General features: G+C 41.7%; 1 protein-coding gene across 2 annotated transcripts in view; it reads right to left on the bottom strand.

Annotated features, from left to right (window-relative positions):
• itpr2 (inositol 1,4,5-trisphosphate receptor, type 2) overlaps nucleotides 1–18,938 on the bottom strand; it is a 64,784-nt gene that overhangs the window by 3,650 nt on the left and 42,196 nt on the right. For both annotated transcript variants that reach the window (XM_036003548.1, XM_031316926.2), the window contains exons 41-55: nucleotides 18,320–18,573; nucleotides 18,016–18,216; nucleotides 17,704–17,814; nucleotides 17,163–17,258; nucleotides 16,919–17,038; nucleotides 15,859–15,993; nucleotides 15,528–15,720; nucleotides 15,197–15,322; nucleotides 13,918–14,093; nucleotides 13,627–13,791; nucleotides 13,308–13,491; nucleotides 9,581–9,667; nucleotides 8,541–8,656; nucleotides 8,165–8,330; nucleotides 7,902–8,062 (exon numbers count right to left, since the gene is read on the bottom strand). In XM_036003548.1, the coding sequence (XP_035859441.1) occupies nucleotides 7,902–8,062; nucleotides 8,165–8,330; nucleotides 8,541–8,656; nucleotides 9,581–9,667; nucleotides 13,308–13,491; nucleotides 13,627–13,791; nucleotides 13,918–14,093; nucleotides 15,197–15,322; nucleotides 15,528–15,720; nucleotides 15,859–15,993; nucleotides 16,919–17,038; nucleotides 17,163–17,258; nucleotides 17,704–17,814; nucleotides 18,016–18,216; nucleotides 18,320–18,573 (2,291 nt within the window). The remainder of the gene's footprint in view (nucleotides 1–7,901; nucleotides 8,063–8,164; nucleotides 8,331–8,540; nucleotides 8,657–9,580; nucleotides 9,668–13,307; nucleotides 13,492–13,626; nucleotides 13,792–13,917; nucleotides 14,094–15,196; nucleotides 15,323–15,527; nucleotides 15,721–15,858; nucleotides 15,994–16,918; nucleotides 17,039–17,162; nucleotides 17,259–17,703; nucleotides 17,815–18,015; nucleotides 18,217–18,319; nucleotides 18,574–18,938) is intronic.

Here is an 18,938-nt window from a genome sequence, read left to right as displayed (position 1 = left end):
GATACCGTGGATAGCAATTATACACTAAATGAACAGTAACTTGCATTTCAATTCTCACCCACTCCATACTGTAAGCACACTGTTGATGTGGGAATGAGTCACTGTCGTCCATCAGGAACACAACTGGGACTGTAGTGTTATTAGTGTGTGTGTGTGTGTGACATTTAGTTTATCCCGTTTTTCCAACAGTGCAGTGGACAGAGCTAACCAGCTTCTGTAATGCCACGAGAACACAGTGAGCAAAACAAACCTATGGCATTATGTAAGTGCGTCTGTGTTTGTACATGTGTGGGTGTGTACTGTTGGCGTGCATCTGCATGGATATGTACATAGAAGACTGTGAGCAAGAGTGTGTGTTTTACAACATGCATGCTCTTGAAAGTGAGACAGGTTTCACAGAGACAGACTGCCATCAGCTGATCTTATGTAATATTCCTTTGCCAGGTCTTCTAATGAAAATGACTTAAAAGGTGCCGAGAGTGGGATTTGACTGGCACCAGATCTAGTCGAGTAGGAGGAGTGAGGTATTCTCCCACCTCCTCTTATATAAGAATAGACTACAGGGATAGAAAAACTGATCAGTGTGTGAGACGCTGAGGACAGAGAAGAGGACATGAGGAGAGGGTGAGGGTGGAGAGAAGGTGGGGTGTGTGGGTTTTTTGTTTTTGTTTAATTAACTAATGAGTTTATCACACTTTGCTAAGTGCAACATTAATGGCTGTGACATATCACAGGACTGTTGCTCCAAACCTAAACTCACTCCGTCTGTGAAATTCATTAAACAGGAAACTAAGTTAAAAAACAAAAACTTCTAATCATTATTAAGTTAAATCACTAGCACTGACAAACCCTTGCTTGAGTCTAAAAGTTAAGTGACATTGTGCTTTTGGCTATAAAATGCATGGCATGTGTGCCATATTTAATAATGTATGCCATGCACAAGAATAGAAAGGCACTGTAAAGCAACATTTTTAACAGTTTATTTGAGGTTAAAGAAAAACTAGAAGGATAGCCACAATAGCAGCCCTGTAATGTTTACTTAACACCAGAAAACGAAACTGTTGAATGCAGTCGATGAGCATAATAAGTATGTATTGCAACAGAGGAAATTGTAGCCATTTGACTCAACTTTCATCTGTCTAAATTGTACATTTAAGACTTTTACATTCAGCTCACAATCCATCAGCTTCAGCTGCACTTTGTCAGGCTCAGCTGTGCTTTGAGCTTAATACTAACATGCAAACGTGTTAATGTTAACAGTCTCACATTTAGCATCATTCTGTGCTAAGTGTTAACATTCTAACATTTAATGCGCTAACGAAACCACTAGTGAAAACTACTAATTACAAATACACATATTACTGTTAACTGAGGGGCTTTCTGTGTACTTGTCCCTTCTAAAATTAGGTAATTCTTCTTTCACTTTTGATTAGGTGCTGTTCTCTACTACTTTTGCAGCTGTTATAAAATGTGTTATATTCAGGCCCTCTTTACAGTGACAAAGCAACCAACACTATGTAAGCTTCTTTTCTGAAAAAGGAGTGGCTGCCACTTTTAACAACATTTCTGAATTGAAGACCGATAGTCAGATTAAGGCTGAAAGTTCACAGTCAGGATGCCACACTGGCCCTTTGCAGTTATCATATGTAACCAAGTAAATGTATACTTGTACACGTGACTCAGATTACTCTGCAAAAAAAAAAGTTATTTACTTACACTTTAATTTGGATTGTTTTCAACACTGACGGCTTTTTACTGACAAGAATACTTTTTCCATCCCTTACTACAGGGGAAGCAGTTAGACTGATTAAGTGTGACTGCTGAGCCACACAGTATGAATCGAGTCATTCTATAAGAGCTTGCCTGAGTCTCGGGCTAATGTGGGCCTCAGGCATCAAGGGGCCGATAAAATAAAAAAGAATAGCTTCTTTCTCACAGCTTCAAAAACACAGTGAAGGCTCTGTGAGCTCAAAGACAAACCTTCAACGTCACTGAAACTGAGGACTATCTGATACTTGTTTTTATCAAGTCATCCATAACTGATGGATTAGTAACCTCAGAGATTCAGAGAGACCTAAGACACGTTATTAGGGATGAATACAATATCCTGTTTGAACGTACAGTCACTCAATAGAGCTTGATGCATTACCTCTAATTAATCAATGATATGAAGTTAAGCAGTGACTGTACATAATGTGAACTACCCCGCTCCCGTCTTGTTGCTGTTCATTAGACTGTACAGTAGTCCACTGTGTGCTGTGCTGTCTGAATAAGTCAAGGCTTTAGTGTTGCTTCACTGATCCATTTAAACACCTCAGTGAGCATGAATTTACAGACGGACATTCATGTGCTTCTCACTCTGCTGCCGTCGCCATACGACTGGTGTATTTCACCACGTACACGCTTTAAAAAAAATGAGCGCTCCTATTGTAGTTGCTATTTGTCATAACTACTACTATTACAACAACTACTACTTTTTGGAAATGTCCTAAACTTTCTTACAGCCATCACTTCATATTTGAGTTTTTGAGATGTGAGCTAATGCAACCCTATAGCAATACTATAATCAATTTTCCAGGTATGCTACATTTACACTCAACAAATTAATTAATCAAGATGTGCTAAAAGGGTTGTCTATATATTTTCTTTAAAACCTCTCAAACTGTCAACAAACTGTCAATTTAGCATAACACAAAAATTGCTGATGTTTATTGTGATTTTTTTATTAAAACATAGCTATAGCTCTCTGCATTTTGGATAGTGCCCTCAGTAATGTATATTATTTAGCACACTTTGGTCAGGAAGTAGCGGATTTCAGTCTGTTGAACGACATAGCTACACAACGCTGAACAAACACAAAGAAAACAGAAGAGTGTCAAGAAATATAATGACACAGGATACAGGGAGTGTACCAAACGAGGCCGCAGATAGTATCACCGCACGCGCACACACACGCACAAACGCACACACAAACGCACACACGCTGACCTCTGCTCTACCTTTGCTATTCAGATACGACTGTGGCTGCTTTTGTTACAGACAACGTGTTACATGTGTGTTGTAAAGTAAATGAAGGATTCATGTGATGGTGACTCTGTGTCTGTGTGTTAGAGAGAGAAAAGGACAGGAGAGCACGTGCCAGGCAGGGCTGAGCTATTAGCAGGCCACTTGAGATGGGTTATGTAACAGCGTTGTGGCTGCTGCAGTACCTGATAGGCCTGTAGTCGCTGTCATAATTTTACACACAAACACCCGCACAGAAATTCCCATCCACATGCACAACACTCCAACAGAACAGACACGCAGTGTAACACGATCCTACTCTTTAGCTTGGCACCACATCTCTCTATTCTACCCAACCAGATGCGCTCATTATGACTCATGTGTGTGTGTGTGTGTGTTCATTGGGTTTCAGCTCTTCTCCAACAAGGAGAGTGGAGGGCAGAGTTTTTATTAGTCCAGTAGCATCATGTTGAGTTGTCGGCCGCCCAAACTATAGTTAAGGAGATTAGTATAAAGAGGGAGCTTAACAAGCGGAGCCCTAAACTGCAAACATCCCCCCTCCTTAAAACGCACACACTTATCCCTACCTAAACATCAAGTCAAACTCTGGGTGTGCAGACGGCAGATGGAGCAGGCTCCTGCAGAGACTAACATTGCAGACTCCGATACTTTCTCATTCAGCTGTTTTTCCATTACAGCTTCTGTCATTGCACCTTTGCTCTCTCTCTCATGCAGAGTAATTTACTTTGTGTGAGCAGATTGACTCCGGCAATTAAGAATTACACTTCCGTTAAATGATCAAAACATTTCTTTAATGTTGCGTCACCTTTTGCTCATGGAATAAACAGATTTTTTTTGCATCTGAAGAGCATCCTCTACTTTGTTTGTCAGTGTGCATGTTTTTGCTCTATGAGTTGGGACTTCAATAAAGTTGGCTGATTAACCAGAGACAGATTTAATAATGTTTTACCTCTATTTAAAAAAAAATCGAAGCAGCAAAGACTAAGATATCCTGACTTTTAGTCACTAATGGCGTTTTTCCATTACATGGTACCTGCTCGACTCTACTCGCCTTTTTTGGTTTTCCATTACGAAAAAAAGTCCCTGGTGCCTGCTAACAGGTACTTTTTTTAGTATCACCTCCGTTGAGGTTCCAAGTGAGTTGAGCCGATACCAAAAGGTGACGTGAAAGCAACAGACGGGGGTGTCCTGAACAAAACCACTGTTTTTAAATAGTTTAGCCAGCTGTGTTTTTTTTTTTTTTTGCTGCCTCCAGCTTCTTTTGAAACAAAATGTGTCTTCTGGCTGTGGCAACAACAACACACCTTTGACGTTCTGTGTGTGTGTCGCGTTAGGTCACGGCAGTTTACTGCGGCGCCGCTATGACGACCAGCCAAGCTCGCCTAACGCATGAGGCGGTACTAAATCTGCAGTGGAAAAAGGAGGACAGGGCACCGCGGCTGAGTCGAGTCGAGCCGAGCCGAACCGAGTAGAGCTGGTATTAGCAGCGGAAAAACGCCATAAAAAGGGGCCAAACCCTTATGGTTGCTGTGTATATGCAGGGGCGTCGGACTGGAAGGAAAAAGGGGACTGAGTACCCAGGGCCCTCATGTGAGGAGGGCCCAAAAAGATGCTAGAATGAATAGCTGTGGATGCGGGGAGGGGCCCATAGACAGTGGTGGAGGAAGTACTGAATATCAGTACTTAAGTAAAAGTACAAATAACCAGAGATATATTTACTTTAGTGAAAGTAAAAGTACAACAATGAAAACCCGACTTAAGTAAAAGTACCTGATTTTAAATGTACTTTAAGTATTAAAAGTAAAAGTACTTGCATAACGATTTATTCTCTTAATGTCTATATTCTAATAATAAAAAAAAAACTGTATGGGCTGTGGCATTTTAATTAAGTTAGTTTTAGGTTAATGTAATTGTGCTTACCATCTGTGGCCCAGTTTACATTCTGACTTACAATTTTGGTTATCTATCAGGGTGATCTGCATGAAGCTCGACTTTGCATTATTTCCCACGGGACAGTGAATGCTGCACACATTTATCTAGCGAGAACACACGGGCTTGGACAACAAGTATGTGGCTTCACAGCTGAGGAGGACCGGGAGTGTTTTTAAGATAGATATATGGGTTGTATATTAACCCTATGTGAACGGATGCTTCACATATGACCAAGCAGAGTATCGGGAGCAGCAGCAGTAACAGGAGCAGCGGTAGTACCGGGAGCGGTACACGCCTGGCCAATAAATGCTATTGAAGGGCGGGTCTTGGCGTGGCCATAGTGGGATTCGTAATATTGCGAGCGGCACCGGGAGCTGGACGGCCACTGCTGAAGGCTTCTCTGCGGACTGCAAATGTGTGACGGTCAGGAGGAAAAACGGATCAGAAAATGTAACGAAAATGTAACGGAAAGTTGTAGAAATGTAGTGGAGTAGAAAGTATAGATAATTGCTGCAAAATGTAACGAAGTAAAAGTCAAAAGTATGCACTATTGATTGTACTTGAGTAAAGTACAGATACGTGAAAAATGTACTTAAGTACAGTAACGAAGTATTTGTACTTCATTACATTCCACCACTGCCCATTGGAAATGCCTCTCTACAGGGCCCAGGATTTTGTGCTACGCCCCTGTGTATATGATTGGTAGTCCTTAATTTTAACTTTAAAAAAAAAAAAAAAAAACTTTTTGTCCAACAATATATAGAAGTTATTTGTAAAGAGTCACAGATTGACCTTGATGAAGGCCACGAGCCAATACAGGTTAGACCCTTTAGGACTGTCTACCCCTTTGTTATTAACCGAGTAGGTGAAGTTGTGCTCACTCCACCATCTGCTAACAGGACAGCCACTTAAAGTTTCATTTTAAAGACCCTGAAGACTAATTTTCTGTCTGCCACAGTTGAGCAGTTTTTGCTAGTTGGAAGAGGTTTTTTTTTTTTTTCAAACCTCTAGCTTTAATCGTTTCTTGTGAATATTTAATGTTATTGAGAAAAACTAAATATTTAAAACGATGCCACCATTTTATGAGAATCATAAAATAATGTACTTTTTGAGTGCAACATGAAGTAACAAAATGGAAACAAAAGCGGTTTTAGTTTTTTCCCCATGTTTCTTCTCTGCAGCATGTTAGGAGGTGTTAATATAAATTCCTGAGTCATCATTACTTTATCACACAGCGATACCTTGGCCTCGCATCAGAGAGTCGACCTGTTGGAAGACCTGCTGATGCATATTAATTCAATGTCTGTCACCTGTTTGTTATGCAAATTGTTCATTATAATGCAACCATTCTTATGCCCATCATGGCCAAATGTTAATCACAAACTGTGCCATTGTGCTCCGGGGCTTCATTTGAATCCATTAACCTAACGGCAACACCTTAAGTTGCCCTTACATCCTTAAACTTCTTGTCTGTGTGTCAGTGCAGCAAGTTGGTGCACTGATGATAATAGAGCTGGACTGGGTTTAATTACTATTTAACCACACTGTGTCCCAGCAGGTCTGCTCAGCATAGTGAAGACTACCTGAGCACGGAGCCCCATCTCTCTCCAGCAGCAAGAGGGAAGGAGAATAAATTGGGATGCTTGGCACAGGCCTAGAGGCTCAGTCTCATTTTTCGATCGCTCGTCTGCTGTAGAGGCTCACGCTTCTCTAGCACACTGTGCAAGTCTGCAAAGTGAGGAAGGCTGCAAAACTTTAAGACTCCAACACTGCGACATCTGTATGCTGTCTGGTACAGCTCGCCAGCAAAATATGTATTAGGGAATGAAATGAATATGTTTGTTTGTCCAAATGTTCCTGGAATAATAAACAAAATTAATGTGGCGTGGGTATGTTTATGTAGCCACCTTTAAAAAAACAAAATGTGCAGTGCTGTTATGGCAACTCCTTCACTCATTTATTTTATCCTTTTTCGCCTGTTGGAGGAGGATTGTAACTCGCATGTGAAAAAAAAAAAAAAAAAGAACTGGCGGAGATCCTTACGTTTCGTTCAAATAATGCAAGATTTATTAATAAATTCTCTGTGGTTGACTTTTCTACAGAAACTCAAACTTGGTTTTGCTAATAACTGATCACAAACTGATCACTAACTGTTTCAGTTCTCCGCTCTCACTCAAACAAAAGAACTCACCAAGCTGTCACCCAGCTTAATGTATTAAATCAAAATCGTCTTGTTTTTACTATGAATTAAAGTGCTCATATTATGCTCATTTTCAGCTTCATAATTGTATTTAGAGGTTGTACCAGAATAGGTTTACATGGTTTAATTTTCAAAAAACACCATATTTTTGTTGTACTGCACATTGCTGCAGCTCATTTCACCCTGTGTGTTGAGCTCTCTGTTTTAGCTACAGAGTGAGACCTCTCACAGCTGTAACATCTTTGTTGGGAGTCGCACATGCTCAGCACCCAGGTAAGGACTACTAGCCAGTCTGAAGCAGAGTATGAGGGAGTGCCTTGCTAGCAGCTCTAACGCACGTTTGTCACGGAAGTAAAGGCTGGACTACAATAGAGCTGTTTGGAGCAGTTTGGGAACAGTGGTTTCTGTTGGAGATGGTAAGTCCCTTTGGGGTGGACTTTGGGCTTTTTCACTCTGTAAACTTATGACAGGCACAAAAAAAATATATAACACAATGAAGGAAAGGGAAAAAGCAAAAAAGCATAATATGAGCACTTTAATGAATAAATATGAATAAACCTTTTATGGCACGTGCCTTCCTTTGTATACCTTACAAACACAAAATTAAAGTGCTTCACTGTAACTGTAAGCTACAGTATTTTGATGATAGAGCAGCTTGTGTGATGCAACTTTTAAGATGCATTACAAAAAGTAACCGTGGGACTATTTCCTGGGTGTGTCCTGTATGTATGTTTGGTCTACTTACCACAATCATCTGGGCCACGTAGCTCTCGGGGCCAGTGTACTCGGTTGGATCCTTCACCCTCACCAGAACCAGGAAGTAAAGGTAATGCCACATGTTGTGTTCGGATTTAATGTGCTCCTCAAAGGACACCGTCTTGTTGTCAAACTTGTCCCTCTCCAGCCCTGCAAGAAATTAGCTCTATTTAACGCGAGTTCTTCCAAATACACTGTCTTCTCACTTCACTGTCATTTGTAGCATTGGGTGAACCGCAGAGCTGTACACACCACAGATGAAACAGGTGGTTTTCAGGATCTCCTCCTTCCTTTGTTTCTCACTTCTCAAGTCAGCGAAGGTGTCGATGATGACACCAAAGATGAGGTTAAGAACGATGATGATAACGACGAAGAAGAACAGGAGGTCGTAAACCACTCGGGCCGCAAACAGAGGCTCCTGGATGGTCCAGTTACAGGTAAAATATGGAGAAAAAGCCTCATTTAACATTCAACGATGATTCATTTATTTCATCTTAGACAGAAGCTAATGCAGCACAAATGCCATTTATTTATAGTTCAAGTCATTACAAACGGACATTAAGTATAAAAAAAATAATTCTGTAATAAGTGAACACTCTAGTTTATATTCATTTTGAGACCGTCTTACCTCTTTGGAGGGTCTCCTGAGAATGTCTCCCACACCTCCTCCATTACGTAGTCCCTGGTTCAACACTGTGATTATACACATGAGCAGAGTGTCGCACACCCGCTCTGTCCCATCGTCTATGACCAGACACACATAAACCAAAAGAAAAAAACATTAAAACAGTAGACACAAGAATACATATGCAGTATTGGCTTCTAAATATCCACATTTGTGTTACAAGTTGCTTCGTTTTTTTTCTTCTTAGCAGTAGCTTCTCCTTTCTATCGTTCTCCTCATTTGAATTTATATCTAACTAGCGATGACTCTCAAAACCACCACATCTGAATTCATTTTTCAAATCAATCTGAATTTAACTGAACTGAATTAAATGAAATGGAACCAATAGTCTGTGAAAGATTTTAAGAACACTCAAGTTCAGGAAAATACTGTCTGAGCTAATTCAAAAAATGATCACTCAGCTGACTTTCATAAGTGACTGATAATAAAACACCTCATCACGAAAACAGCCGATAATGGTGTGACTAAAGATCAAATGGATACTTTCAACTCCCTCGCCTCCTCATATGTGAGAATGAAACAGAAAAAAATGAATATCTGATATAAAATGTACATATACTGTATATAGAAAATGGCTGACTGCTGAGGAGAAAGAGGAGGTGAGGGATGCAGATGAGATCGTGTGTGTGCCACAACGGTGCAGGTGATCAAGGGAGATACAGGAACACAAGTGTGTGAGTCACCCCTCTGCCTCATCAAGATTCTTTGTCTGCACGCCTCAGTCAGTGAGTGTGAGTGTGAGTGTGAGTGTGTGTGTGTGTGTGTGTGTGTGTGTGTGCATGCGAAACAGAGTATGACTGTGTTGTGTGCATGTTCCAGTGTTATGCATTTGTGTGTGAATAACTTTTCAGGAAGCGATTACTACCAGAGAGGTAGCATACACATTTCGGTCAAACTACAAAATCGTAAAACTTGTCTACTCAGTAGTTCGTAATTGGTAGAAAATAAAACAAATTAAGAGAGAGAATTTAATCAGAACTTACCAGGGTCAGATTTAGGTGCTGAAACAGGACATCTATCTGTCAAACATGAGTCAGCAACTCCATTCTTACTCATTAAATCCCCTTTTCCTTTTCAAAGAACAATTAAAGAGAAAAAAAGGGGACATTATGTGAAGTTGATTATTGGCAACAGCACAGATAACTTACAAATGGAAGAAGATGATTACACTCTTGGCATTAAAACTCCTTCCAGCTTATTCTCATCAAATCAGAAAGAAAGATATAGTTGGACGTTATGTAAACTGAGGCAGCATTTGCTGGGTGGGCGGGGAAGTGTTGCTGAAAAAACCTGTACAAATCATTTGCACATCGGCAAAGCCCTGAGGAGCAGAGACGCTGCGCTTGAGTGTGATTGGCTCAGGCACACAGCGGAAGGTGAACTCTACACCTGGACCGAGGCGCAGGGGTCACAGCAGCAGTGTGGAGAGGGTGCTCCTCAGCTTTGATGGAGCTCGGGTTGTACCTCAGATTACCCCACAGCTAACAGATAGACAGACGTGAGCCCAGCTGGTTACATGAACCCACCACTGCTCTGCTGTGTCTGCTGTGCTCTGTTCAGCAAAACACAGGTTATGCAACAGGTGCACACGTGCTAGCAGGTTGTCTTCCTGACCGTCGGAGCACTGTGCTGGAGCTCATTAACACACCCACACTCTCCACGGTGTTTTCAAAACATGTGCATGGGTTTGTAAACTTAGCACAAAAAGTAAAGAAATTTGTGTTTGGTAGATTATTTCTCTGTGGTAACAATGCTTTTGGCAATAAATCTTATACCGTTGGAAAGCCTGTTTAGTTCCCTTTCAAATGGTGCCCCATTTGTAAGGAACATGCATTTGTGGGATGAGCAGCAGTGCTGAGTATGTGGGTTCTGCCCATGAAAAATTTGCCAAATCTTCTCTGCCAATGCCAAACAGCTTATTCTGCACCGATAGAGTAACACCTTTTGGTTGAGGCAGTGTGATGGTGTGGTGCGGCATCTCCCTCACTGGAAAAACAAGGCTTGTCATCATTGGAGGCAATCTCAATGCAGAGAGATACAGAGATGAGATTCTGCAACCAGTGGCAATCCTATATCTCCACAGTCTGGGACCAAACTCTATCCTCCAAGATGACAACGCTCTCCCCCACAGGGCGGGGTTTATCAGAGACTACCTCCAGAATGTGGGAGTGGAGAGGATGGAATGGCCTGCCAGCAGTCCTGACCTCAACCCCATTGAACACTTGTGGGATCAGCTTGGGCGTGCTGTTCGTGCCAGAGTGACCAACACAACCACGTTGGCTGACTTGCGACAAATGCTGGTTGAAGAATGGTAAGCATAAGGAGAAGGTACCAGGCTGTTGTGGCTGTGTATGGTTCTTCAACACACTACTGAGGCTCCTGTTTGTGAAATGAATAAATTGCTAAATTGCCAATATGTCTTGTTTCTTCAAACTTCAATCATCCAGTCCACCAAACACCAAACGAGTCAATGGCAGAATAAGCTGTTGGCATTGGCAGAGAAGATTTGGCAAATTTTTCATGGGCGCAACCCACATACTCAGCGCTGCTGCTCATCCCACAAATGCATGTTCCTTTCAAATGGGGCACCATTTGAAAGGGAACTAAACAGGCTTTCCAACGGTATAAGATTTATTGCCCAAAAGCATTTTACCACAGAGAAATAATCTACCGAACACAAATTTCCTTACTTTTTGTGCTAAGTTTATATACAATATATGGTACATACTCTACAATTTATTATATTGAATATGTACATAAGCAAACAGTGATCCTACAGTTTTTATTGAGAAATTGTAATCCAAAAAGTAAAAAAAAACCTCTGGATTCATTCTAAACCAAAGAATCCTTTTGATTATTGTCCTGATAGTTCAGAAGTTATTGTCAACAATGTTAACATGTCTGATATACTGTATGAACTGCCCAGTCTGCTGCTTATCTTTTATTTTGCTCAAGGTTTGAAACTCATTAACTTCTAGGATGTACAATCCTAGAAGTTGTTGATAAGTTTGGAGCAGAAAAAGAGCAACACAGGCGTTTATGAGAGCACTGTAAAAGAGTGCAGGTTGATAGATGTTTAAGGTTAACTAAGGTTAAATGCAGAAACACAGCAGCCACAGCGTAGCAGAAAATACAGTAACTAAAAATAAGTATAAAGTCATAAGCACTGCCATAATTCTGTCTGGAGAACATGAAAAGTTTTCCTTTTTTCAAAATATTTTAGGGACATTTAATGCAGTATAGACCTGGGGAAAGATAGGAAATGACATGCAAAAAAGGTTCCTACCTGGACTCAAACCAGGGACATTGCAATTACATGGGCAGCGTCTTAGAGCACTAGGACGCCTTGTGAATAAGAGATTTTTTATTTTGACAGGAGTCGAGTTTTTGCTGTTTGGAGTTTGTACCTTCATGGTTGAATGCACTTACTGAAAGTCACTTTAGATAAAAGCGTCAGCTAAATTAAATCTAAAAGAAGAAAAAAAAAGCTCCACCAGGTAAAATGTACTTTACATTGTAAAAACTGTTCCAAGACACAGGGGGCCCTATCTTTCACCCAGTGCAGCACAGAGCCCGACGCATTTCATTGTTATTTTAACAGTGCATCAGTAAAATGCGCCTAGGCTTGTTACACACACACACACACACACACACACACACACGCAAAAGATTAACAATAAAAATATTAACCAGCAAATCCACCATCATAATAGCAATGTGCCAAGGTACAAACACACCTGGCTTTTAAAGGGAATGGAAGATGACACTCTGATTGTTTTATCGCATGTTACGCCCAAAACACACCTATGAATTAATGAAGATACTAAGTACGACCTTTCTGATAGTGATGGGACGTTTGACACAGAGGCAGGGAAGCTTGTATCACTCCCGCAAAGCACACTGGTTCGAAGCAGTGTTGGAGCTTGTATCAAATTGAAATAAGCACGTGACTGATGACGTCCGAAGCTTTGAACGTCACTGAAACTCCGGAAGGGTTGCGTGCTTACCAACGGCCCGTTAGAATTCACTGGAACATCGCGGGGTTGAGTGTGGCTTGCAATTTATTTGATTAGCCTTTTAATGGAAATTAGTCTACTTACATACACCTGTACATAATTCTACATAACGGTAGAAGGTGGAATTGTTGCTGCAGTTTATTGAATCCATATTTAGCCTAATTAAATATACTTACATTCAAATCCTGATCACAGTAATTTATATTATTATATTATGTTATATTCAAACATTATATTTTTAATTCAGTCATGTCATGTTCATGTCATTTAATTCAAGTTCAGTCATGTCATGCCATATGCATGCGTCCATTCTGTCTCTCCTATGTTCATGCTGTAGCTTCGTTCGAATGTGTCGAGTTCATAGCCGCTGTCATTTCTGCTGACTGACCACCAGATGTCACTGTGTTGTTTTTGATGCTTTGATGCTTCGGATCATTTTGCGATACAATCAGGAAGAAGTATCAGAGGCTTCACAAGGCTTCGTTCGGCCATCACTACTTTTTGAACCATGCGCCGGCGCACGGACCCTTTTTTCCGCCGTTAAACTAGCAAAAGTGGATTCGTACACACCCTAAAACACACCTGCGCCAGGCGCTTCACGCCGTGCGCTTACATTGTTAAAATAGGGCCCAGGGTCTGGTCCCTTCACTTTACATGGCGCAGTAAAACAATGTCTAAGACTGCTTTTACAGACCTGGGGCAGGAAGGCGGTCCACCTCCATGCGGAAGTCGTCCTTGAGGAAGAGAAAGCCGATGATAGAGAAGAAGTAGACGAGGAAGATGGCCAGAACAGCTGTCAGAATAATAGAGCGGCCATTCCTCGTCACACTTTTTATCACGTTGAGCAGCGTCTCCTCTCGGATCACCAGGTCAAACAACTGTGGTGGGAGATCACCATCAGCAAATTGATTTATTCTGAACAACTGTTCTTGCAAAATGAGAATGTTTATCTCTGAAGTGCAACACTGCTCAATAAGTCACAATGTAATTAAACTGAGTGATACATTTCTTACCAAAAAGCTGTAGAAAAACTCGTGCACAAAAAGGCCCAGGACACAGATGATGGCGTAGCCCAAATGGTAGATAAAGAGCATGTCCATAACAACCGCTTTGTAGCCTCGAGTGAACGTCCCCTGGTTGCCCACAAAACTGACGAGAAAGACTAACTTGTTGAACAGCTGAAAGAGAAGAAAACAAGACTGAGGGATTAAAAAAAATAAAAAGGTGTCAAAAGCTTTCATGTGTGAAGAGGCAAGAACATACATGTCACCCAATAACGCTGGCTCAAATCTTCCATTACTTACATTGACAGTACCCAGCAACAACAGAGCAGGGGCAAGGCCCATAGTGTAGATGGCACGTAGAATGAGGGAGACCAGGAAGAACAGGATGCCCCACGGCTTGGGTACGACAGGAAGTAATGCAGTGAACACCCCCAACGCCACCCACAGTGAGATATTCCAGAACCGGGACAAGGTGCCTGGGCAGAGGAATAAAGCATAAATCAAGGTACCGCACATCACTGCTCTGAAACGTTGTGGCATTTCTCTTATGAAATATTTAACTGAGCTAAGAGCTTAACTTAGCACAACACAATCAGAGGCAACACTTTAAAATGTCAAACAGAAGTCCATAGGGACCCTCAACTTCATCTCTCAGAGCAGCTTCTTCAGCGTGCACTGTAAACCAGTGCACACCTGTGTAATTAAAGAGCGGGAAAGATGGGAGATGAAATAAAGACTAAAAAAAACATTTGATCACACTATGAAGATCAACAACAAAAACATTTTGTTCCATCTGTATAAGATCTTTAAAACCCCATACTATGTGACTGATATGGCTGGCAATGTGATTCATTTACCAAAACCTGAATGCAATCTCACTATACTGCAGATAAATGTGGGACCTGGGAGAGTAGGAAGAAGTAAAGTATGTTTCTGAAAGGCTCTGCACTCTCACACAGTTAACCTGACTGATAAGACCTAAGGGTGAAGTTGGGCGGAGCTACGCAGGGAATCACATGAGGTCACCAATCTCAACATACCAATAACAATGATTAAAGTCTAAGTTGTCCCACCTCAACAGGTGCAATTAGAGAGAGAGGGAACATTCACATTATATTGCAAGCATACACTGTCCTGACCAGAAGTCTAATCAGGCAAATAAGGGAAAATAACTGTGTGGGTGGACTATGGGTGTGTAGAGCCTTTAAATAAACACAGCAGAGAAAAGCTGTTTTCAAATGCGAACACACAATAAAATAAAGTCCCGAAAAACAAAAGGTCTTTACACTGCAGATTATTAGACTGGTCATGGTTGGGGAAGTTACTAATATTAACAATGTATCTGTTCTATCCATGTGTCCCAGTAAGTCATGAAAGTGAGCCAACTTGCACAGTCCCAGAACCCTGAAACAGAAGCAGCTGAATTAATTCAGCCATTAGTCATTTTGTTATTTACACCTGGTCTTCTCCTACTGCCAAAATGTCTTTGTGAAAAAGGCCTATGTATTGGCCTGTGTATGATGACGCAAGAGACTTGAAGGCTTTTTAAAAAATAAACTTAAAATTGTGAAATTCTCACCCTCATCTCCATCATCACCAAAGGGGTAGAATACAGCCACAGCAATGTTGAGCAAACAGGCCAGGTAGAAGGAGATGCTCCCCCAAAGAGAGATGTGGCGTGAGAACCAGAACAGAGCCTTATTTTCTGCACAAACAGAACAGGAAGTATAAGTACAGGGACACAAACTCAGCACACAAACACACAAAGTTTCTACAGCCCCATCAATTTATTCTGGGAATACCGATAACCAGACACTGGATGATAATCATGATTTACCATCCTGCAGCCCTGCTCTTGCTACTACCATCATTACATTTGCAAACGCTGGATTCAGAATGTAAAGACTTACTGCGGATCTTCTTCTGCCAACTCATCTCATTGTAGAGGTTGTCAAACTGCTGGAAGAAGTCATTAACCTTGCTGCCCTGGTCGTCTCTCTCGGTGGTGGTGAACACACGCACCTTGGACTCCTCGGTGAGGTACTCACAGATGTTAGGGACCGGAAACACTATCTGCTCCATGGTGCGGTCGTGACGCACAATCTGGCGAATAGATATCCATTAAATCCGTATTACGGGTTTTTTATGGAGACACAAAATGTGATGTGCTTGGTAACTAAAGTTTTAGAGATATATATATATATATATAGGTTAAATGGATGAAGTGATGATGAGGTTTACCTCTATCTGAGCTGTGTGATTGGCATAGTAATGGAGGGCGTCATCCGTCTCGTTGTCGGGGTCCATCCCTGACACCGGCCCCAACCCCAACCCCGGCTTCAGGCTCTGCTGCAGGGTCTTATTGTGTCGGGCCAGCTAGGATCCAAACTTCATTTAAATTTTTACTTACATGGCATTATGTACAGTAGTTTAATGTACGCATTTCTATGAACTACTGTTTATCATTTACTCTTGTTTATGTTCTCATTATCATTTCTTATTTCACACACAAAATACATTGAATGGCAGCTGCCCTGAGGTGAAAATGACAGGAAAATTCTCGATAAGCTGATGTCTAAGTCTCTCTCTGTGTGTGTGTGTGTGTGTGTGTGTGTGTGTTCACTTTGTGAGGTCAAAAAAAACAAAACAACAACAGCAGTCCAACAGTCGAAAAAATCCCTTTCATGTCATGATGAAACTAGTCTGGTGGTTGGACAAATATACCCTGTCTGACACTTGGCTCTAAAAGAGGCAGAAGTGAAAACCCGCTCGACTTGGTCTGACCTCTCCAACTGACATAAACTATAGAGAAAGGCACACACAGGATACACACACACACACACACACACACACACACACACACACACACACACACACACACACACACACACACACACACACACACACACACTTCCCAGTGGCATAACACCCCCGTCTAAATTCTTTACTGCTGATACCCTGGACGAGGCAAAGCACATTTGTTTAGTAATACAGTGACTAGTGATGCTTCAGTGAACACCTACAGCATACCTGTCTGCAGAACCAGTGTCACATCCTGAAAGCTAATTTTAGAAGACTGGCAGAGCGATTCGTTCACAGAAGAGCAGTCTTCCATCATTTAGCGCAGAGGACACACTCAAACAGGAGCATGCATGTGGACACACAAAGACACACACACACACACACACACACACACACACACACACAACTCTGAGGATGCAGAAGGTCAGACAGACAAAGAGAGAGGAAATGCAGTAATGCCTCTGTCACAGACAAAAACAAGCTCAGGCATTTTCATTACCTGGTGGGCCAGGATGTAAATGTTGTGTCCGACGTCTCTGGGCTTGATCTGGTCTCCAACACTGTCCTCGTCCTCATCACTCTCCAGACCCTGGGCGTAGGCTTCCTTCATTACATCCACCTGATGTACAAAAGTTATGAAAAGTTACTGCTACTTACAGTTACTTGAAAAGTAAAAGGTTTTACATGGCATCTAGCTATGTATGTACACGTATGTATACATGATGAGTCTGACACACACTTACCAGTTCGTTGGGTCTCATTTTGTAGAGAATCTTCTCTGCATTCTCGCTGTCATGGCAGCTCTCCATGATAGCCAATAGTAGTTTGGAGGCATTGTTCTACAACATAAGGGTTCACCTATGAGCGTTTACATTTGCTGAGTAATTCAGGAATGAATGATTTGATGTATGTAATTTTTAGCAGAAATCAAACCATTTGAATGTTGTAATGTTAAAGAGGAGTTGTAAGATTCAAATCATCTGCGGTCTAACAGCTAGACATTATGTGTAGCCAACAAACATTACAAGTAAAAAGGAGGTGTGCAATACTGTCTCTAAAGAAAAACACTCTCCATTCAGCCATTAAAACAGGCTTTTTTTTAGACATATTCATCTTTTAAACACTGGGGATTTGGTCAAACTACCTCCAGTTATCTTGTTCACAGTCTCTAGCACCATAGGTAATTATTACTATTAAGCAGACCATTGTTATTGTAAATGCTTTCAATGGCTGTGCGTCACAGCAAGCAGCCTCTCAGGGCTCTCAGAGGCACATGCTGCTCACCTTGAGCACCAGCACGAGGTCCAGCCGATGCTTCCCCAGGGGGTTGATGGAGTTGACAATCAGTGCTATGATAATGTCAATGCCATTTGACTCGTGCTTGGCTATACAGCTCTGGAAAAATAAGATAGGCATAGCTAGAGTGAATGCACATTAGACAAAACAAAAATCAGAAGATGCGTCTGTGCTTGACAAACACACACAGAGAAAAGTAGAGTGTATTAAACCACAACTGGTATACAATATTGTACGTGGGAATGCCAGCCAACGCAGTGGTGTTCAAGAGTAAACTAAACTAACCAGTCCTCCACCTACCTGGTTTTCATGGCAGGGTCCCTGGCAGTACTCTGTGATGGTTTCCAGGGTTTGGCGAACCAGGTCCACATTATTCTCATTGATGTAAAGGCCAAGCAGCCCAAGGCCTCCAGTGGTGCTTCCACAAATACAGTCCAAGAACTGAAGAGTCTCACACACCAGATTGTAGTTTGTCTTGTTGTTTTGGTTGCGCAGAAAGTTCTGGATTCAGAGCACACACAAAAAAAAAACAGTCAATCAGCAGACAATTTAAGAGACGTTAAACTTCAAGGTTCTTACTCTCAGTCAAACAAGAGGCCAGTACCTGCAGTTCTGTATTGTGGTTCTCACAGAGCAGCTGTAGGTAACGTAGGATTGGCTTCATGATGGTGATGGCTGGGCTCATTTGAGTTTCGTCTAAAACCTCGTCTGCCCCAACGATTTCACTGTTCTGGCCGAGGCCTTCGAGGTCGGGGTCCAGCTCCTTTCTGAAGGCACAGAAGGCCTTCGAGGTAACAGAGGAGGCCTCCTTTAGCTGCCCTTGCATGTCCTCCCTCATATGAAGCCCTGAGTCTGTCCCTAGAGCACAGCATGCAGGTATAAAAACATGATTAACTGTTTAATTATTGGGCAGAATATAGGTCTTTGTAAACAGGAGGAGGAAAACAAGCAACAAGAAAAAAAGTTTCCATTTCAGATACTGATCAGTGGCAGCCTTCACTATAACAATCTAGACATATTGAAAAAGAAATTCAGAGACCCCTCTCCCCAACAGGTGGGCATCTATTGAGTGGGGTTCTGTAGCATGAAAGTACCCGATCTTGATACAATGGCCTTTTGATAGGTTTGTGATGTGGGCTGTCACATGGCCTCTGACATGTGACTGCAGGAACTGAGAACAACAGTCTGCAACAATAGATCATTCTGGATTTATCCTCCACTAT

The sequence above is a fragment of the Sander lucioperca genome, chromosome 7, assembly GCF_008315115.2.
Source record: "Sander lucioperca isolate FBNREF2018 chromosome 7, SLUC_FBN_1.2, whole genome shotgun sequence".
Lineage (NCBI taxonomy): Eukaryota > Metazoa > Chordata > Actinopteri > Perciformes > Percidae > Sander > Sander lucioperca.
Note: the sequence above shows the minus strand (reverse complement) of the source record. Positions and strands in the feature narration are given on the sequence as shown.